We start from the raw sequence: 14,287 nt of genomic DNA, 5'->3' as shown, positions 1-14,287 counted from the left end.
TTCGTCAACAATCACATACGCCTCAAGGTATCAAATTATGTATACACAAAACCTATTGCAGAGCACTGAGAGGGACACAATGGAAGACGGGTTCGTCGATCAATACACGGCCAACACCGACGCAGGTATTGGAACTGTGCACAGCTGCCGCTATTCAAAACAAAAGAAACCAGTACAGAACAATGATTTTTTGTCGTGTTCGACAAGTATCAAGTGAGTGTTAGAACCAGAGAAAATGACCAGTGAGAAAATGGATATTTCGAAATTGGGGAAATATACTTTCCGGTTGTAGGTTCCGAGAAAATTGAAAAAAAAACTTTTTCTCAGAAACTTTGGACGCAAAAATAGAACAAATATTTCCGATTCGATGATTCTATGGAAGGTTCTCGGATCATTTTTGTAAGAAAAATCATGCTTTGTTGGAAATTACCAGATATTTGCAACCGAAGAAAACAAATTTGAACGAAAAACGTTGATGTCTTGTTTCTAGATCTCTGAAAATTTTTTCGTCAAGATATTTTCCAGTTTTAGAATTTGAAAAAAAACTGTCGCCGGATTATTTTATAGCTCAAGGTTGCTGGAAATTCGCAATAAATCGGTAAAAAATGGCTGAGAATTCAGTCAAAAATAGCATCAAAATCCACGAGAATCGGTGAGAGGAATCAGTTTGAAATAGTCAAAAAATAGCCAAAAATCAGTCCAAAAGTGACAGAAATTAGTCAAAATTCATTTCAAAAAAGTAAGAAAAATCTGTATAAAATAGTTTGAAATTCGTCAAAAATTAGTACAAACCAGTCTGAAATTTTGTTAAGATTTATCCAAAAAAGTGTAAGAATCGCACAAAATCGGTCTAAAAAAACTTGCCAAAAAAATAAGAAATAGCCTCGAATTTCTCAAAAATCAATAATAATCTGCACAAACTTCAATCAAAAATAATGGCTCATTGGCTAAAAATAGGGGAAAATCAGCCGAAAATCTGTAATTCATCTGAATTTTTTTCGGCGACCGACCGAAAAAGCGAAAAAAAGTTTCGTTCGCGAAATTTTTCCGAAAGGAACCAAAATGAAATGAAATGCGGTAAAAGATATATTTAAAACTTTCTGCCTATTAGTATCACAAGAGATTTTCACAAGCGAAACGAATGAACCAATCAACGAAAAACTGAAAACTTTACAACTTCTTCTTCGCGCGTCTTGTTGTAAGAATTGAAAGTAATAGGGTGACAGAAAGGACAATGGGCAAATTGAAAGTGACAATGTCTTTGCAAGGGAACAATTTTGAAAAAAGTTCCTAAATAGCTAGAATAACAAAGTAGTTCCTTTTGTTCTTATTTTTATCTTCTTTTCAAACGTTTTTTTTTTCAGCAACGGACACATCAAACTCTATGGAATCTTCGCGGGATTCAATGGCGGTGATTACACGGCGAAATTCGTAATGAACCGATTAGTATATGAACTCTTTCAAGAGAATCCCATTTCTCCCACCTTGCCTCCGCTCATGGTAAAGATTAGGTGTACATAGATTTATTATTACTCATAATTCTTTTCAGGTGTGCAAAGAATTCCGGCGGAGATTTGAAAATACTGCAGAAAGATATTTGTTATCCAACGCGGATGCTCTCAATGAACGTTTGCTAAAAATGGAGGATCATAGCGAAGCTGGCAAGAATGCTGTATCAGAAATCAACCAAAAGGTAGAGAATTCGAGAATTTTTGCCAAATATAATAAAAGTTTTTAGATCAGACAAGGTACCACAGCACTCGTCGTCCTGATTATCAATCAAGATCTTTACGTTCTGAATTGCGGAAGCGGATTGTAAGATTTTTGCGAAAATTATGTTAATCTATTCCGTTATCCATGAACCTTGCGGCCAAAATTTTAGCAAAATTGTAGACTTATACTGTTAAATTTCAATAACATTCCAAAAAAATATATAAATATTTAAGAGCCATAGCCATGAACAGCGAGAATCCAGTCCAATTAAACACAAATCTGCACGACAAGGATAATGTGAAAGAAAATCAGAGGATAAGAGCGCTTGGAATAGATCCTGATGTGAGTTTGAAATTTCTAGAGCACATTTTTTTCGTATCGGTGTTCTTTCTCCAGCTTCAGCTTTGAAAAAGGGGGAAGAAAACAAAATTCAGCTTACTAAATGTCATGCAAATTTTAGTCTACCTTTTCAAAAGGTAAATTTGATGTGAAAAGACAAGTGAAGAATTACGAAAAGCGCATAAAATTTTTTATTTAAGTGTATTCATGTGGTTTATGTTCAGAAATAATAGGAAATCATCGAAAATGAAATATATTTTACTATAAAGACATTTTCAGACCGTTTTGAATCCCACCCGTGCAATTGGAGACTTACAAAGAACTCATTTGTTCGAGGAGACGGAAGCATTCAAAAATGCAAAAGGACCTCCGGTTATTTCCACACCAGACGTGCAATATTTTAGAGTAAGTATTTACAAAGAAGTTACAAAAAATGGTTCTGCGTTATGTAAAAAAGAAAAAAAAAACAAAAATATGCTCAAAATGAGCTAGGATGCTCTCATAAACATGTCAACAACAACAAAAGAAAAAAAGTCGGTTTCCTAGCATCAAGAACTGCCACGACGAAAAAGCGGGCACGAGAATAGACTGACATGAATCATGCATGGAATGTTCCGGAAAGCCGAAAAGACGAGAAATCAAAATTTATCGATTTTGTAGCTAGGAAAAATATTGTTATGCATTTCATAACATATTTTCGAAAACAGTGATTCATCATTGACTGATTAACTATTCTATAGATCGATCCCGCTTGGAGGCACATTGTTCTATTGTCGGATGGAGTGGTACAGAATTTGAAAGAAGTCGAAGTGGAGAATATACCAACGTGAGTTTTTTTTTTCGATTCGAATAAGGAAATTTTTAGCATGGACTGCTTTAAATTCAAGATTCTGTCATCGAAAATAAGAATTTCTGAAAAACTACAATCAAATGTTTTCTTCATTGCTAGATATCATACCTGCAACGGGCCGGCCGGGCCGAAGCGACAATTTTTCCGGCCCGCTGGCCCGCCCTTTCTCAGTAAAAAAAATTCTGATGAAAAATTGGGACTTTGTTTTGAATTAAAAAAAACAAAAAAAGTTACATAATTTCTAAAAGTTATCAAAGTAGAAAGTAGTCAAAAAATAAAAAGTTTTGATTAAATTTTTGAAAAAAAAATTTTAAAAAAATCAGCTGCTGTACAAACAATGATCCGGCCCGGGCCGGCCCGGAATTTTTCAAGTATACTAAATATTTGATTCAGTAAGATGAGAGTCAAATGAATGAGAAAAATTCCTTCCAAAAAAAATTTTAAAAGGCTCGCCCCCCCCCCCCCCCCACAACCGGAAATTATATTACATCCCAGTTCCATTTTTGTGAATGAGATCTAAAGAAAAAGAAGAGAATTTTCTCTCATTAATTTTCCGCTAAATCAGAGCTGTATAAAAAATGAATCTAATTTCACTGTTCCCATTTACTTAGCTGTGCAAATAAAACAAAATTGGTAATAATATGAGAATCTGTGACGCCTGAAGTTTGTGGTTATGGCAGCTCTTAGCAAGCCACTTTCCACTGATTTCAAGTCGATTTGAAGACATTACGGCTTGTTGGGCTCCGAGACAAAATCACTTTTAAAAATGAAAAAATAAACTATTCTCATCAAAATTTGTTTGTCCTCTTCCTAGTAAAGCTCAAGCCGTTGTGAAACAGGTTTTTTGAGAAATTTGTTATTTTGCAGTGAAGTATCAGTGCGACTCATCGAGGATCACACCTTAACCAGTACTGCACAAGCGCTCGCGGATTCATTTGCAAGAAAACATTTGGATGCTTTCATTACGGTATGTTTCATAATTGTTCTGTAATAACCCTAGAATCACTCCCAGAGTCTCTTTTAAAAAATTAGAAGACCCCTGTAATAGAGGGGCACTTCTGAAAAGCGCGTTGTTGGAAAGTATATGTAAATTTTTGTAAGCAATTTTCTCAATTTCCAGAAATTTGCTGGAACACAGTTTTTTTCTTGGCATATTCGCTCACAAGGGAGTGTCGTTCAGAAAGCTCTTCAAAATTTTCTCTAAATTGGCTAATTCATAGAATCGAGTATAGGCTTTTACGTAATTATAGTCTCTACCTGCAACACTCGCAAAAACTCGAGAAAAATCGATCTGAAATTCACCTCTTCCCTCTCGCTCCTTTTTCTTCACAGTGTTGCGCGCAAGAGTAAAACCTGCCAAGGTAGCCTAGTGGCTAGCAGGGAGGGCCACCAATCTCCCTATGCAGGTTCGGATCCACTTTCTTTTTTATTTTTCTTTTCACATTTTTTCAAGCTTATAAAGTCGCTTTCGACCACTTTTTCAAATGGGAAACACTTTCTCGAACATTTTCTATGATCTGAAATACTTTTCAAATATTTTCAAAAATATATTTTTTGAAGAAAATCACCATAGATTTTCAGACAATTTTGCATAAATTTTTGAAAATTTTTTCGAAAGTGCAGAAAAGTGTTTCAAACGTTCAGAATTCTTAGAAATATCATTCTCACGCTTGGTAGCCCGATTTGGTCTGTGAGCCCTGATAATTCTCAAATATGGAAATTTCATCTGTGATTGATTTAAATAGTGTTCCACTTCAAAAAAGCTAAACGGAGCGATTTCTGGAGCTAAAGTCTCAATTTGTGTGCTATAGGATACCAAATTTTGTGAGAATGATGTTTCTATCATTTCTGAACGTTTGAAACACTTTTCTGCACTTTTGAACAAAATTTTCAGAAACTTATGCAAAAGTGTGTGGTGATGACTTCATGGTGATTTTTTTCCAAAAACACATTTTTTTTGAAATTATTCCAAATTTATTTCAGTTCGTAAAAAATGTTCATAAAAGTGTGTCCCATTTGAAAAAATGGTCGAAAGCGACTTTATAAGCTTGAAAAACTGTGAAAAAGAAAAATAAAAGAAAGAGGATCCGAACCTGCATAGGGAGATTGGTGGTCCTCCCTGCTAGCCACTAGGCTACCGAGGCATGTTTTACTCTTGAGCGCAAAATTGTGAAAAAAAAGGGGAGCGAGAGGGAAGGGGTGAGACACGCGAAAATGCTATAATTTCAGATCGATTTTTCTCGAGTTTTTGGGAGTGTTGCAGGTAGAGACTATGATTACGTAAAAGCCCATACTCGATTCTATAAGTTAGCCAATTTAGAGAAAATTTTGAAGAGCTTTCTGAACGACACTCCCTTGTCAGTATTGGTAAAATTTATCGAATTTCATTGGGAATTCACTCATTTTTCAAATAAAAATTCCCGGAAAAAACGGCTTGAAAACTAGAAAAGCTCAATCTTTCTGTAACTGATAAAAATTGTCTATTTTCTTATAAATCTAACCTTTTTTAGATGAACGATGACAAAAACTGCTTCATCAGCAACCATCGAGAAGAAATGACAGTGATCTACGTGAAGCTACCAGAGATCAACGCTCCTGGCGATTTCTATGAAACTGTGGACTCGGCGTTTTCTACAATGGAATCCACTAACGCTACAATGGCCGATCCACCGAGTCGTGTACCTTACGTCGATGCCGTGGGATTCTACTCTGGACCCAATTTTACTGAGATGAAGAGGCTTATTACGATGCTTAAGAAACGGAAGTGATATTTCATGGAATTTTGATTTATTCTGTAAAGTATTTGATTATAACAATAAACATGTATGTTTTATCGCCCACGTCCTTTGGGAATCTCAAGCTGGGATTTCTATTTTTCAGCAATTTTATATGTAGTACGTTCTCAGACTCCCATGTCGAATTTCTTTGCGGGGGAAGAGCCATCGGAGAGATAATCGGGATATCAGGTTTCTTGAAACTGACGTTTTTTTCTACTCTCAAATCAGTTGTCAGAGTTGTTGAAGTTGGTAGATGTCTCAAGATGTATTTTTCGCATTTTTTGCCTAGTATTCTTTCGCCCCAAAAACAAAATAAGTGGTATGTCCCTTATAATCTAAAACAAATGTTTCTGTGTGTATGTGCCCCATACGTTATTCGTCAACTTGAACGACTCAATTGAAATATCCGGAATAACATACAACGACAACGTAACTAGATTTTCTATCCTTCTCTCTTTTTCCTCCCCGCCAGAAGAAGATAGAGACTTTTAGAGAAGATAGAGGACTGACTGACTTTTTTCATTCGTTAACAGCTCTTTCACAGCTTCACAGATAGGATTTTATTTTGCTCTATAGTTTTTTGTCTTGTGCAAAGACACTTGACACAAAATAAATTTCATCTTGCAGCTCTTCCTTTTGTTGTCCTTAATTTTGTTTTGTTCACTGTAACTTTTCTTTTCGGATTCCTAGAATTCACGACTACTATCATTCCGTACCGCACAAGAAGATATTCAAAACCATATTTTTCAGTTAATTTTCAGATGATGTTGACTATTAAAAATCATCAAATTCTGTGTGTGTATGTCCGTTTGTTCCCGGATAGCGTACCCTAGCGAAGTCACCAGTTGACCAAGATTTCTTAAATTTTCATAAACTATCCAAAATAGCAGCTAGATAATCCCCCAACTTTCCGCTTTTCGACATTTTGAAGCCTTCTGGAGACGTTTCTTGTGTTGACTATTTTAAAAGTGTGGACCTTGACTGTGAAGTTTCCGATCACCTTGAAAATTCTGGAGACAGAACAAGATATGAAACCGAACAAGACCGAAAGCATTCACAGGATTCTGAAATCGCCATACAGCTGAGAAATTAGAAATCTTCAAAAATCTCTATGGATGCAAAATTTTTAATGTAGGTCTCTTTTACATTCTCCAAAATTTTCAAAGTGTTCAGAAACGTGAAAGCTGAATAAGAGCTCTAGACTTCTAAAAATAATGAAAATATCCAAACTAGTACTGTACTTCCAACAGCTCTATCATTCGTGCTATTCGTCAAGAATGATTTAAATTCTTCAAACACAAAATCTCATCAAATTTATTATCATTGTATATCATTGTATCATTGTATAGAATTTCAAATTCCAAAAAATTTTCAGCGTCACTGACATTCTAGTAATTGGACATTGATCCCCTGAAAAATGCATCATTGCGTTTTCAGATTTATGTTTCTGCCCCCTCCTCCTCCTTCTTTTTTTCCAGGCATTCATTTTTAGATTTGCTTTTTTTATTGGAGAACAAATTGGCCTTCTTTCCCCCATTTCAAGACAAAAAAGAGGTGAGCAGGAAGTAGAAACGTTGTTTTTTATGTCTTTCCTGTTGTCCCAAAAATCTATAGGCCGTCAGTATTCCTCTTCTTCGTAGGGGTAGGTAACAAGCGCTGCTTTCATATGTGAAATTACTGAAAATTCTTAGTTCGAACAGAATTAAAATAACTAGTGTTTTTCCTGAGTTCGTCTGTCTAGACACGTATTTACAACGTGGGTGGCTAGTGGCTAGTTATTATCCCAAGTGATTTGAAATTTAGAAAAACACTGTATTGTTTTGGTGGTATGATAGGTCGAAAAAACGTATTTTTCAGTGATTTTCGGCCGTTTTCACCAGTTTCAGAAGTCTTGAGCTTGATTGTCAAGTTTTCGATCACTTTGAAAAGTTTGGAGGGTGTAAAACAGACCTAGATTGACAACTTTGCAATCACAGAAATTTTGGAAAATTTTAGTTTCTCAGCTGATGATGTCTTGAGTTCAAGAAGGTTTAAAAATTCTGCACTATTTTGATGACATTTCGTGTTTGAACGATAAAAAAATGCTGAAAAATTACGTCATTTCAGCCGGGCTTGTTAAATGTACAGTACTGGTCAATGAGATATAAAAAAAAAAAAAAAAAAAAGTTTTTTAATAAATTTTCGGTCATTTTCAGGCTGTAAAGTTTACGATCACATTGAAAATCTTGAAGGTTGTAAAAAACAAACCTATATTGAATTATTGCATCTACAGAATTTTTTGAAAATTCCTAATTTTTCAGATTTTGCCGATTGCCGATTTTTATGAAAACCACCTATGTTTCTCAAGTTTTCAGTACAAAACCAGGCCAAAAAGAATAATTTTCAGAAATCGACAAAAAGCAGAAAAACTAAAAGTTTTCGAAAAAATTTATAAATGGTAAGTTTTCAATCTAGGTCTGTTTTACATCCTCTAAGAATTTCACAGTGATCGGAAGCTTGACAGCCGAGTTACAGCCTTCTGAAAATGATCAAACTGGCCGAAAGTCAGCAAAAAACATAGATGAGAACCGAGCAAAGTTATTTTTATCGTATCCGAGAATTTATTTTATTTCAACTCTAGAAAAAGTTCTCTCTCATACCCTAGACTATCTGGACCCTTTCTTTTAACCTTTGGTCATCTACTAAAAAATTCAGGAACCTAACTATACAGCCCATCCTCCCAAGACCAGCATTACGAAACACTGCTTCTATGAATAGATCTGTCTAGAATTTTAGTTTCATTTTGAGACTCACTGGTAGGAATGGGTCAAGTGACGTTTTGGAAAAATACAATTTTGAAATAACGACTTGAACTTTTTTTTTGATCTTTGACTGAAGAATTCCCAAAAGGAGGTTACCTAAGTTTTCAAAACAATTCTAATGTCTTTATTAAAAATCAGAGATCTAGCAGTTTTGGTTATTGTCTATTATTGTCTATCCAGTTCCCGAGAATTGTCTAGCTTTCCAAAATTTCGGAACCAGCAGAACGATTTCTTTCATTTCTGATGCCCCACAATTTTTTTTCGTTCATTTCCTATTGTCAAATTTTCACTTTCCATGCATTTACAATCACTCCACTCAGCCCAAAAGATGGAAAGGGACCTTCGTCTCCCCGTGAGCAGATCGTTTTTCAGTTTGTTTGCTCAGTAGCTGTTCTCTTCTTCTCCTTCTCCAGTTTTTTTCTCCTTTCCGTTTCCTCCTTTTCTTTTTTCTATCTTCTCATTTTCAGAAATTCAAAACCGTTGGTTGAAAAAAATGGAGTCAGCAACGCCGCTTTCACACGAGATGCAGATTTTGGATGGACTAATCGAGCCACATCTTCAGGTTTGTACTTTTTTATAGTACCTGTCAACGAAAACGTATTTTTCCGTTAATTTTCGGATATTTTGACCAAAAAATGTTCAATTTATATTCTGTAAAGCATATTTTGACCAGTAAAGTTACTAACGGCCTGAAAATTACTCCAAAATGTTTATGTTGAACAGAATTCAAATAATTGGTGTTTTTCCAGTTGGTGTATATACTCGTATTACTGTCTAGTTCAGCTCCAAAATTAAATTCCACAGTGACTTAGAATCTAAAATCTAAAATCTAGAATCTAGAATCTAGATATACAAAATCGTACTTTTCAGTTAATTTTTGGCTATTGTGACAATTTTCAGGGAGAGATCTGGAGCTCGGCTATCAAGAGCCCGATATCTTTGAAAACTTTGGAGAGTGTAAACTAGCCTAAATTGAACAATTTTCATTTACAGAATTTTTGAAAAATTCCTACTTGTCCAAATAGCTGAAAAACTAGGAATTTTTGAAAAGTTCTGTGAATACAAAATTTTCAATCTAGGTCTGTTTTACAACACCCTATAGTTTTTAAGTAACCGGAAACTTGGCAGCTGAGCTCTAGGTTCCCTAAAATAGTCAAAATGGCCAAAAATGAACTGAAAACAGGTTTTTCTATATCTTATTGACCGGTACTGTATCTCAAGTTTTCAGTACAAAACCGGGCCAGAAACATAATTTTCAGAAATCTGCACTAGGACTTTTTGACTAGGACTTTTTGAAAAGTTCTGTAAATGCAAAATCCTCAACCTAGGTCTGTTTTACACTCTCTCAAGTTTTCAAAGTGAACCTTGATACGAAACCTTGATAGCCAAGCTTCAGACTTTTGAATAATGTCATAATGGCCAAGCACTTACTGAAAAACATATTTTTGTATATCTGATGGACCGGTACATGGTGTTCATTTTTAAAAATTTTGTCTTTATTTTAGTCTCTGGAAGAGAAAAGTCACTGGCCAACATGGGCGATGATTCTCGTTGTTGTATGCATCATCTTGTCTCTTCTGGCATTCTTCCTCGGAAATTTTATCACAAAGAAAACCACCTCAGTCAGGTAACCAGATTTTTGTCTCTTTCTTTCCTGCATACTTTCATATTTTGTTGTTTATCCCGCTGACCAGACCACTCCAATTAATTATTGAAACGCATGTATTCAATTTTCAGAAACAAAAGCAGCACTCGCCCAGACGGAAAAGAGCGCGAGCGAAAATGGGGAGCAGGATTTTCCGGTGGATTGTGGGCTGCCGCCTAACTTAATTATACCCAAAAAAGTGTGTGTGTATTTTTCCTGTATCCCTTCCCTTCAGTTTCTCGTTCAATTGTCCAGAATCTCTCGGGTTTTCCAGTGTGCCAGATTAAGATAAAACCAACAAAGCTTTAGAGAACAGCTGATCACTGTTCTACTAAATATGGCACATTTTGGATCCTTCTGAATATTGTTCACAGCTCTGTCATTTTATATTAACTCTAATCTCTACAGTAATATCTGATGTGAAAATATCTTGTATAATATTTGTATTCTCTCATTATTTATTTATTTTTGCCATGCATGATATTTACAATTACGCCAATAAACTACAAAAAGCCGGAAAGCCTATTTTCAGAACTAGATTAAAACGAAAAAAGAATTTGAAAAAGAAAAGAAAAGATCCAAAAGGAAAAATAATTAAAAATGGAAATAATTGCTTCTTTACAAACACTCAACTTTGTCGCCCTCCTCACTTCGAGGAAAAATGTCTTTAATTATCTCATGGTTGGCAATATACTCTTTCTCGAGCCAATCGAAGAGCAGAGGCGCTGGAGCACCACTGGGCAGTTTGTAATGGGGATCACGAAGATCGTCGAAGTATGGAAGAGTCAAGGCATGATACGGTTTGATACGAAGTTTCGGATCCATTTTGAGTAAGCTATTGAGGAGTTCCAGAGTGGAGAGGGAGAGTTTGCGGCCAATGAACTGAAAATATAGATGATTTTAAAAAATCCAATAACTTGAATCATAATAGAAGACCATAACCCTAACTGTTAACTTTAAGCATTTTTTTTTAGTTTGGTAAGTATCGGTCAATAAAACATACCACAACGTGTTTTCCAGTTGATTTCCGGCCATACTGACCATTTTCAGAAGTCTGGAGCTCTTCTGTCAAGTTCCCGATCATTTTGAAAATGTTATAGGTTATATAACATACCTAGGTAGAAAAATTTGCATTCACAGAATTTTCAGTTATTTTCCGATCTCTAAAAGACACCCTTTTTTGCCATTTTTTGTACTGAATTGCAAAAATGTGTCTTTCCAATATCGGTCAATAGCTGGAAAACTAGGAATTCTCAGAAAATAAAATCGCCGAAATTCGTCTATATAGCTTTTCATCCGGATTTTTTTCTACAATTTTTACATCCTTCAAAACCATATTTTTGGTGTAAAATGACTGGAAATTGCTCGGACAAAAACCCGTTTTTTTGCTTAAATTCGCTTCAAAGTGTTCAGAAAAATTTCAAATAAATCGACTCCAAAATGATTGAAAATTACATTGACCTAATTTTGTGTTTTTTGGCTTGAAGAGAATAAATGTCATTCAAAAATGACATTTATTAAGTAGAAACTGCGGGAATTATTCTTAATATTGAGGTTTTAACTGCAAATGATCCAAAAGTCAATCTAGGTCTGCTTTATTGTCTCCAAATTTTTCAATGTGTCCGTAACTTGACAGCTGAGCTCCAGACTTTTAATAATGGTCAAAATGGTCGATAGTCAACTAAAAAATACGGCACTGCAACTATTTAGTAACAACACGTACATCTCTCAAACCCCATTTTTGTTCTTTTTTCTTTGTTCAACCATAACAATTCAAATACACATATCCTTCATCTCACATGAGTACTAAATGTGCCCTCCCATCCCGTTTTCCGCTTTGTCTTCCTTTTCTGTTTATGACTATGATTTATTCTGTTCCTGTTTTCCAAAATTCTTGACATAAACCCAAATCCACTGGGGAGAATAAGTGCATAAAGATACTCAATACCAAAATGACACTTTATTTATTTACGAGCTTTTTTGTCTATCATAGGAAGTCTGAAAGAAAACGAAGATTTCCCGTTTTCTTAAAATGGTTTTTTTGATGATCTGAAGAAACTTTTCAGATTGGTTACAGTCATTTTCATTCTAGATGTCTCTAATTCACACGCAAACAGATTTTTTCAGACTCTCAGAAAACCATTTTCCAGACCGCTGAAAACAGTTTTCCACTTTCCCGCATACGATTGCCCGACATGTGATGAACATTTTGTAGTGAAAATTTCATTTTAGGTTATTTGATCAATTTCTACATTGCGGGACAAACGAAATGCAAAAAAAAACACTATCTGCAAGTTCTTTCACACCTTTAACTGACCTTTTGGATTCCGACACCTGTTATTGTGTCATATGGGATGTGGACAAATTCGTAATTCCATTTGGTCATGTCTTCTTTTGATGGTGTGCCAAATGCCTGGAAATGAACGTTTTTTTTGTTAAAAAATTCGACATAGACATGAGAAAAAAGACGAACCTTGATTTGAAGGGCAAGAATGTCAATTGCAGAATCAGCCAGGAATATTGGGCAGTTGTGGAGCAATTCCCCTACAACAGTTCCAACGGACCAGGTATCTGAAACATCAATTTTTTTTCAAATGACAAAATTAAGACCAATCCTAACCAATAGATGTGTCATAGTCCTTCGATCCAAAGATCAGTTCTGGAGCTCTGTAATATCTTGAGCAAATGTATGTAATATTAGGCTCATTTTTGGAGAGCCGCTTTGCAGATCCAAAATCGCAAATCTTCAAGATTCCATTAGCCTCATCAACAAGAAGGTTTTTTGGTTTTATGTCACGATGAACAATGTTATGCAGATGAAGGAAGCCAATTCCACGAAGAAGTTGGAACATGTAGAGTTTTATGGCTGAGGCTGGCATCTGTTTGTCATTATGAGCGAATTGGCGGTGGACATAGGCCAGATCTTTCGGCATGAACTCCATTACGAAGTTGAGGCAGTTTTCTTGCTGAAAGTTGAAATTTTAGAAAAACGAAAACACGGTATACACTCTAAGCCAGCCTATACTTACATTATGAAATCAACATCTCGATTTTTATAAGAGATATCAATAATCTGTCATCTCATAAAATGTTAGTTATATTATGACAAACATTTTAAGTTTTGAATATTTTTGTTATTTCTCATAGAATTTTAGTTGGTTGAGCTCAAAGTGCAAGAAGAGGGTGTACCTTTAGAGTGCCTGAGGTAAATAAACATTTTTTAATTGCGAAGTCGTGAAAATTTTCGGATACATTGACGGAAGTATATTTCCAAGAACAATTCTGCTAACACTAAATCATTGACGTTTTACATTTAATAGTATAAATAAATAGCCAAAAAACCAGGGAACCATTGTACTGAGTTACTGTAAAAACTGTTAACAGAAAGCCACCTGTTACCAGAGATGTCCGGAATGACTTTTTTGAAAAACGGAATACGGAATCTGGGCAAAAATTTTTTACAGAATCTGGAATCCGTGCTGTTACCTACCCATTAAGCTCAATGATCTCGATTTCTGTGAGAGATATCAAATATATGTCAACTGATCAATTATTCATCATAAGATCACCAATATTTCATCAGTTGAGACATTTCTGATATCCTTCACGGAAATCGAGATAATTTAGATCAAAGTTGACGGTTTCAGTAGGCTCCGATTAGAGCAAATACAGTACTCAAAGATAGGTAACTATGTCTTAATTCCCCAAAAAAGACATGGTGTGACTTTCAACGTAAAATTTAGAATCATACCTGCATGGTGTAGTAGTACAGTAATCTGATAATGTTTGGATGGTCCATTTCATGCATGATTGTCAATTCACGACTCTGAAAAAAAAGTGGAAAATGAAAATAGCCATTTTCCCGCACTATTAGATTACCTTGAATCTATCATCAACTTTGACTTTTTTAATAGCAATTGGTTCATCATTTTCACGAAGTACGGCTTTGTATACTGCTCCAAATGACCCAGTTCCAATAAGCTGAAAGATAAACAAATGTGACAACATAAAAATCGAATAGTGATACAAAAAAACCAACCTGCATATTTGTGAACTGAATCTCGACCTCTCGTTCTCCTTTACTTCCAGTGCCTTGTCTTGCCATTACAGTATGAAAGCTCACGGGCTCAGCAAAGGCGGTCGACCGTCGCATCCTATGCAT

At 35.2% G+C, this 14,287-nt stretch overlaps 3 protein-coding genes across 3 annotated transcripts; 2 read left to right on the top strand and 1 right to left on the bottom strand.

Moving 5' to 3' along the window:
* Window positions 1-79: 79 nt before the first annotated feature.
* On the top strand, window positions 80-5,670 carry Cbr-tap-1 (the record flags this gene model as incomplete). The annotated part of the gene is made up of 9 exons (XM_002645781.1): window positions 80-213; window positions 1,365-1,500; window positions 1,550-1,693; window positions 1,739-1,815; window positions 1,947-2,055; window positions 2,332-2,457; window positions 2,793-2,878; window positions 3,770-3,869; window positions 5,413-5,670. The coding sequence occupies 9 exons, from the start codon at window positions 80-82 to the stop codon at window positions 5,668-5,670; spliced, it is 1,170 nt and encodes a 389-aa protein (XP_002645827.1).
* A 3,303-nt stretch (window positions 5,671-8,973) lies between these two features.
* CBG07559 lies at window positions 8,974-10,305 on the top strand (the record flags this gene model as incomplete). Its single annotated transcript, XM_002645782.1, has 3 exons — window positions 8,974-9,042; window positions 9,986-10,107; window positions 10,218-10,305. The coding sequence occupies 3 exons, from the start codon at window positions 8,974-8,976 to the stop codon at window positions 10,303-10,305; spliced, it is 279 nt and encodes a 92-aa protein (XP_002645828.1).
* Window positions 10,306-10,743: 438 nt separating this feature from the next.
* Window positions 10,744-14,287, bottom strand: CBG07560 (the record flags this gene model as incomplete). Its single annotated transcript, XM_002645783.1, has 7 exons — window positions 10,744-11,007; window positions 12,443-12,538; window positions 12,599-12,696; window positions 12,746-13,091; window positions 13,877-13,951; window positions 14,005-14,106; window positions 14,165-14,287. The coding sequence occupies 7 exons, from the start codon at window positions 14,285-14,287 to the stop codon at window positions 10,744-10,746; spliced, it is 1,104 nt and encodes a 367-aa protein (XP_002645829.1).

Source organism: Caenorhabditis briggsae (assembly GCF_000004555.2).
Source record: "Caenorhabditis briggsae complete genome, chrX, whole genome shotgun sequence".
NCBI classification, from domain to species: domain Eukaryota; kingdom Metazoa; phylum Nematoda; class Chromadorea; order Rhabditida; family Rhabditidae; genus Caenorhabditis; species Caenorhabditis briggsae.
The sequence above is the reverse complement of the archived record's forward strand: the minus strand, read 5'-3'. Positions and strand labels throughout refer to the sequence as shown.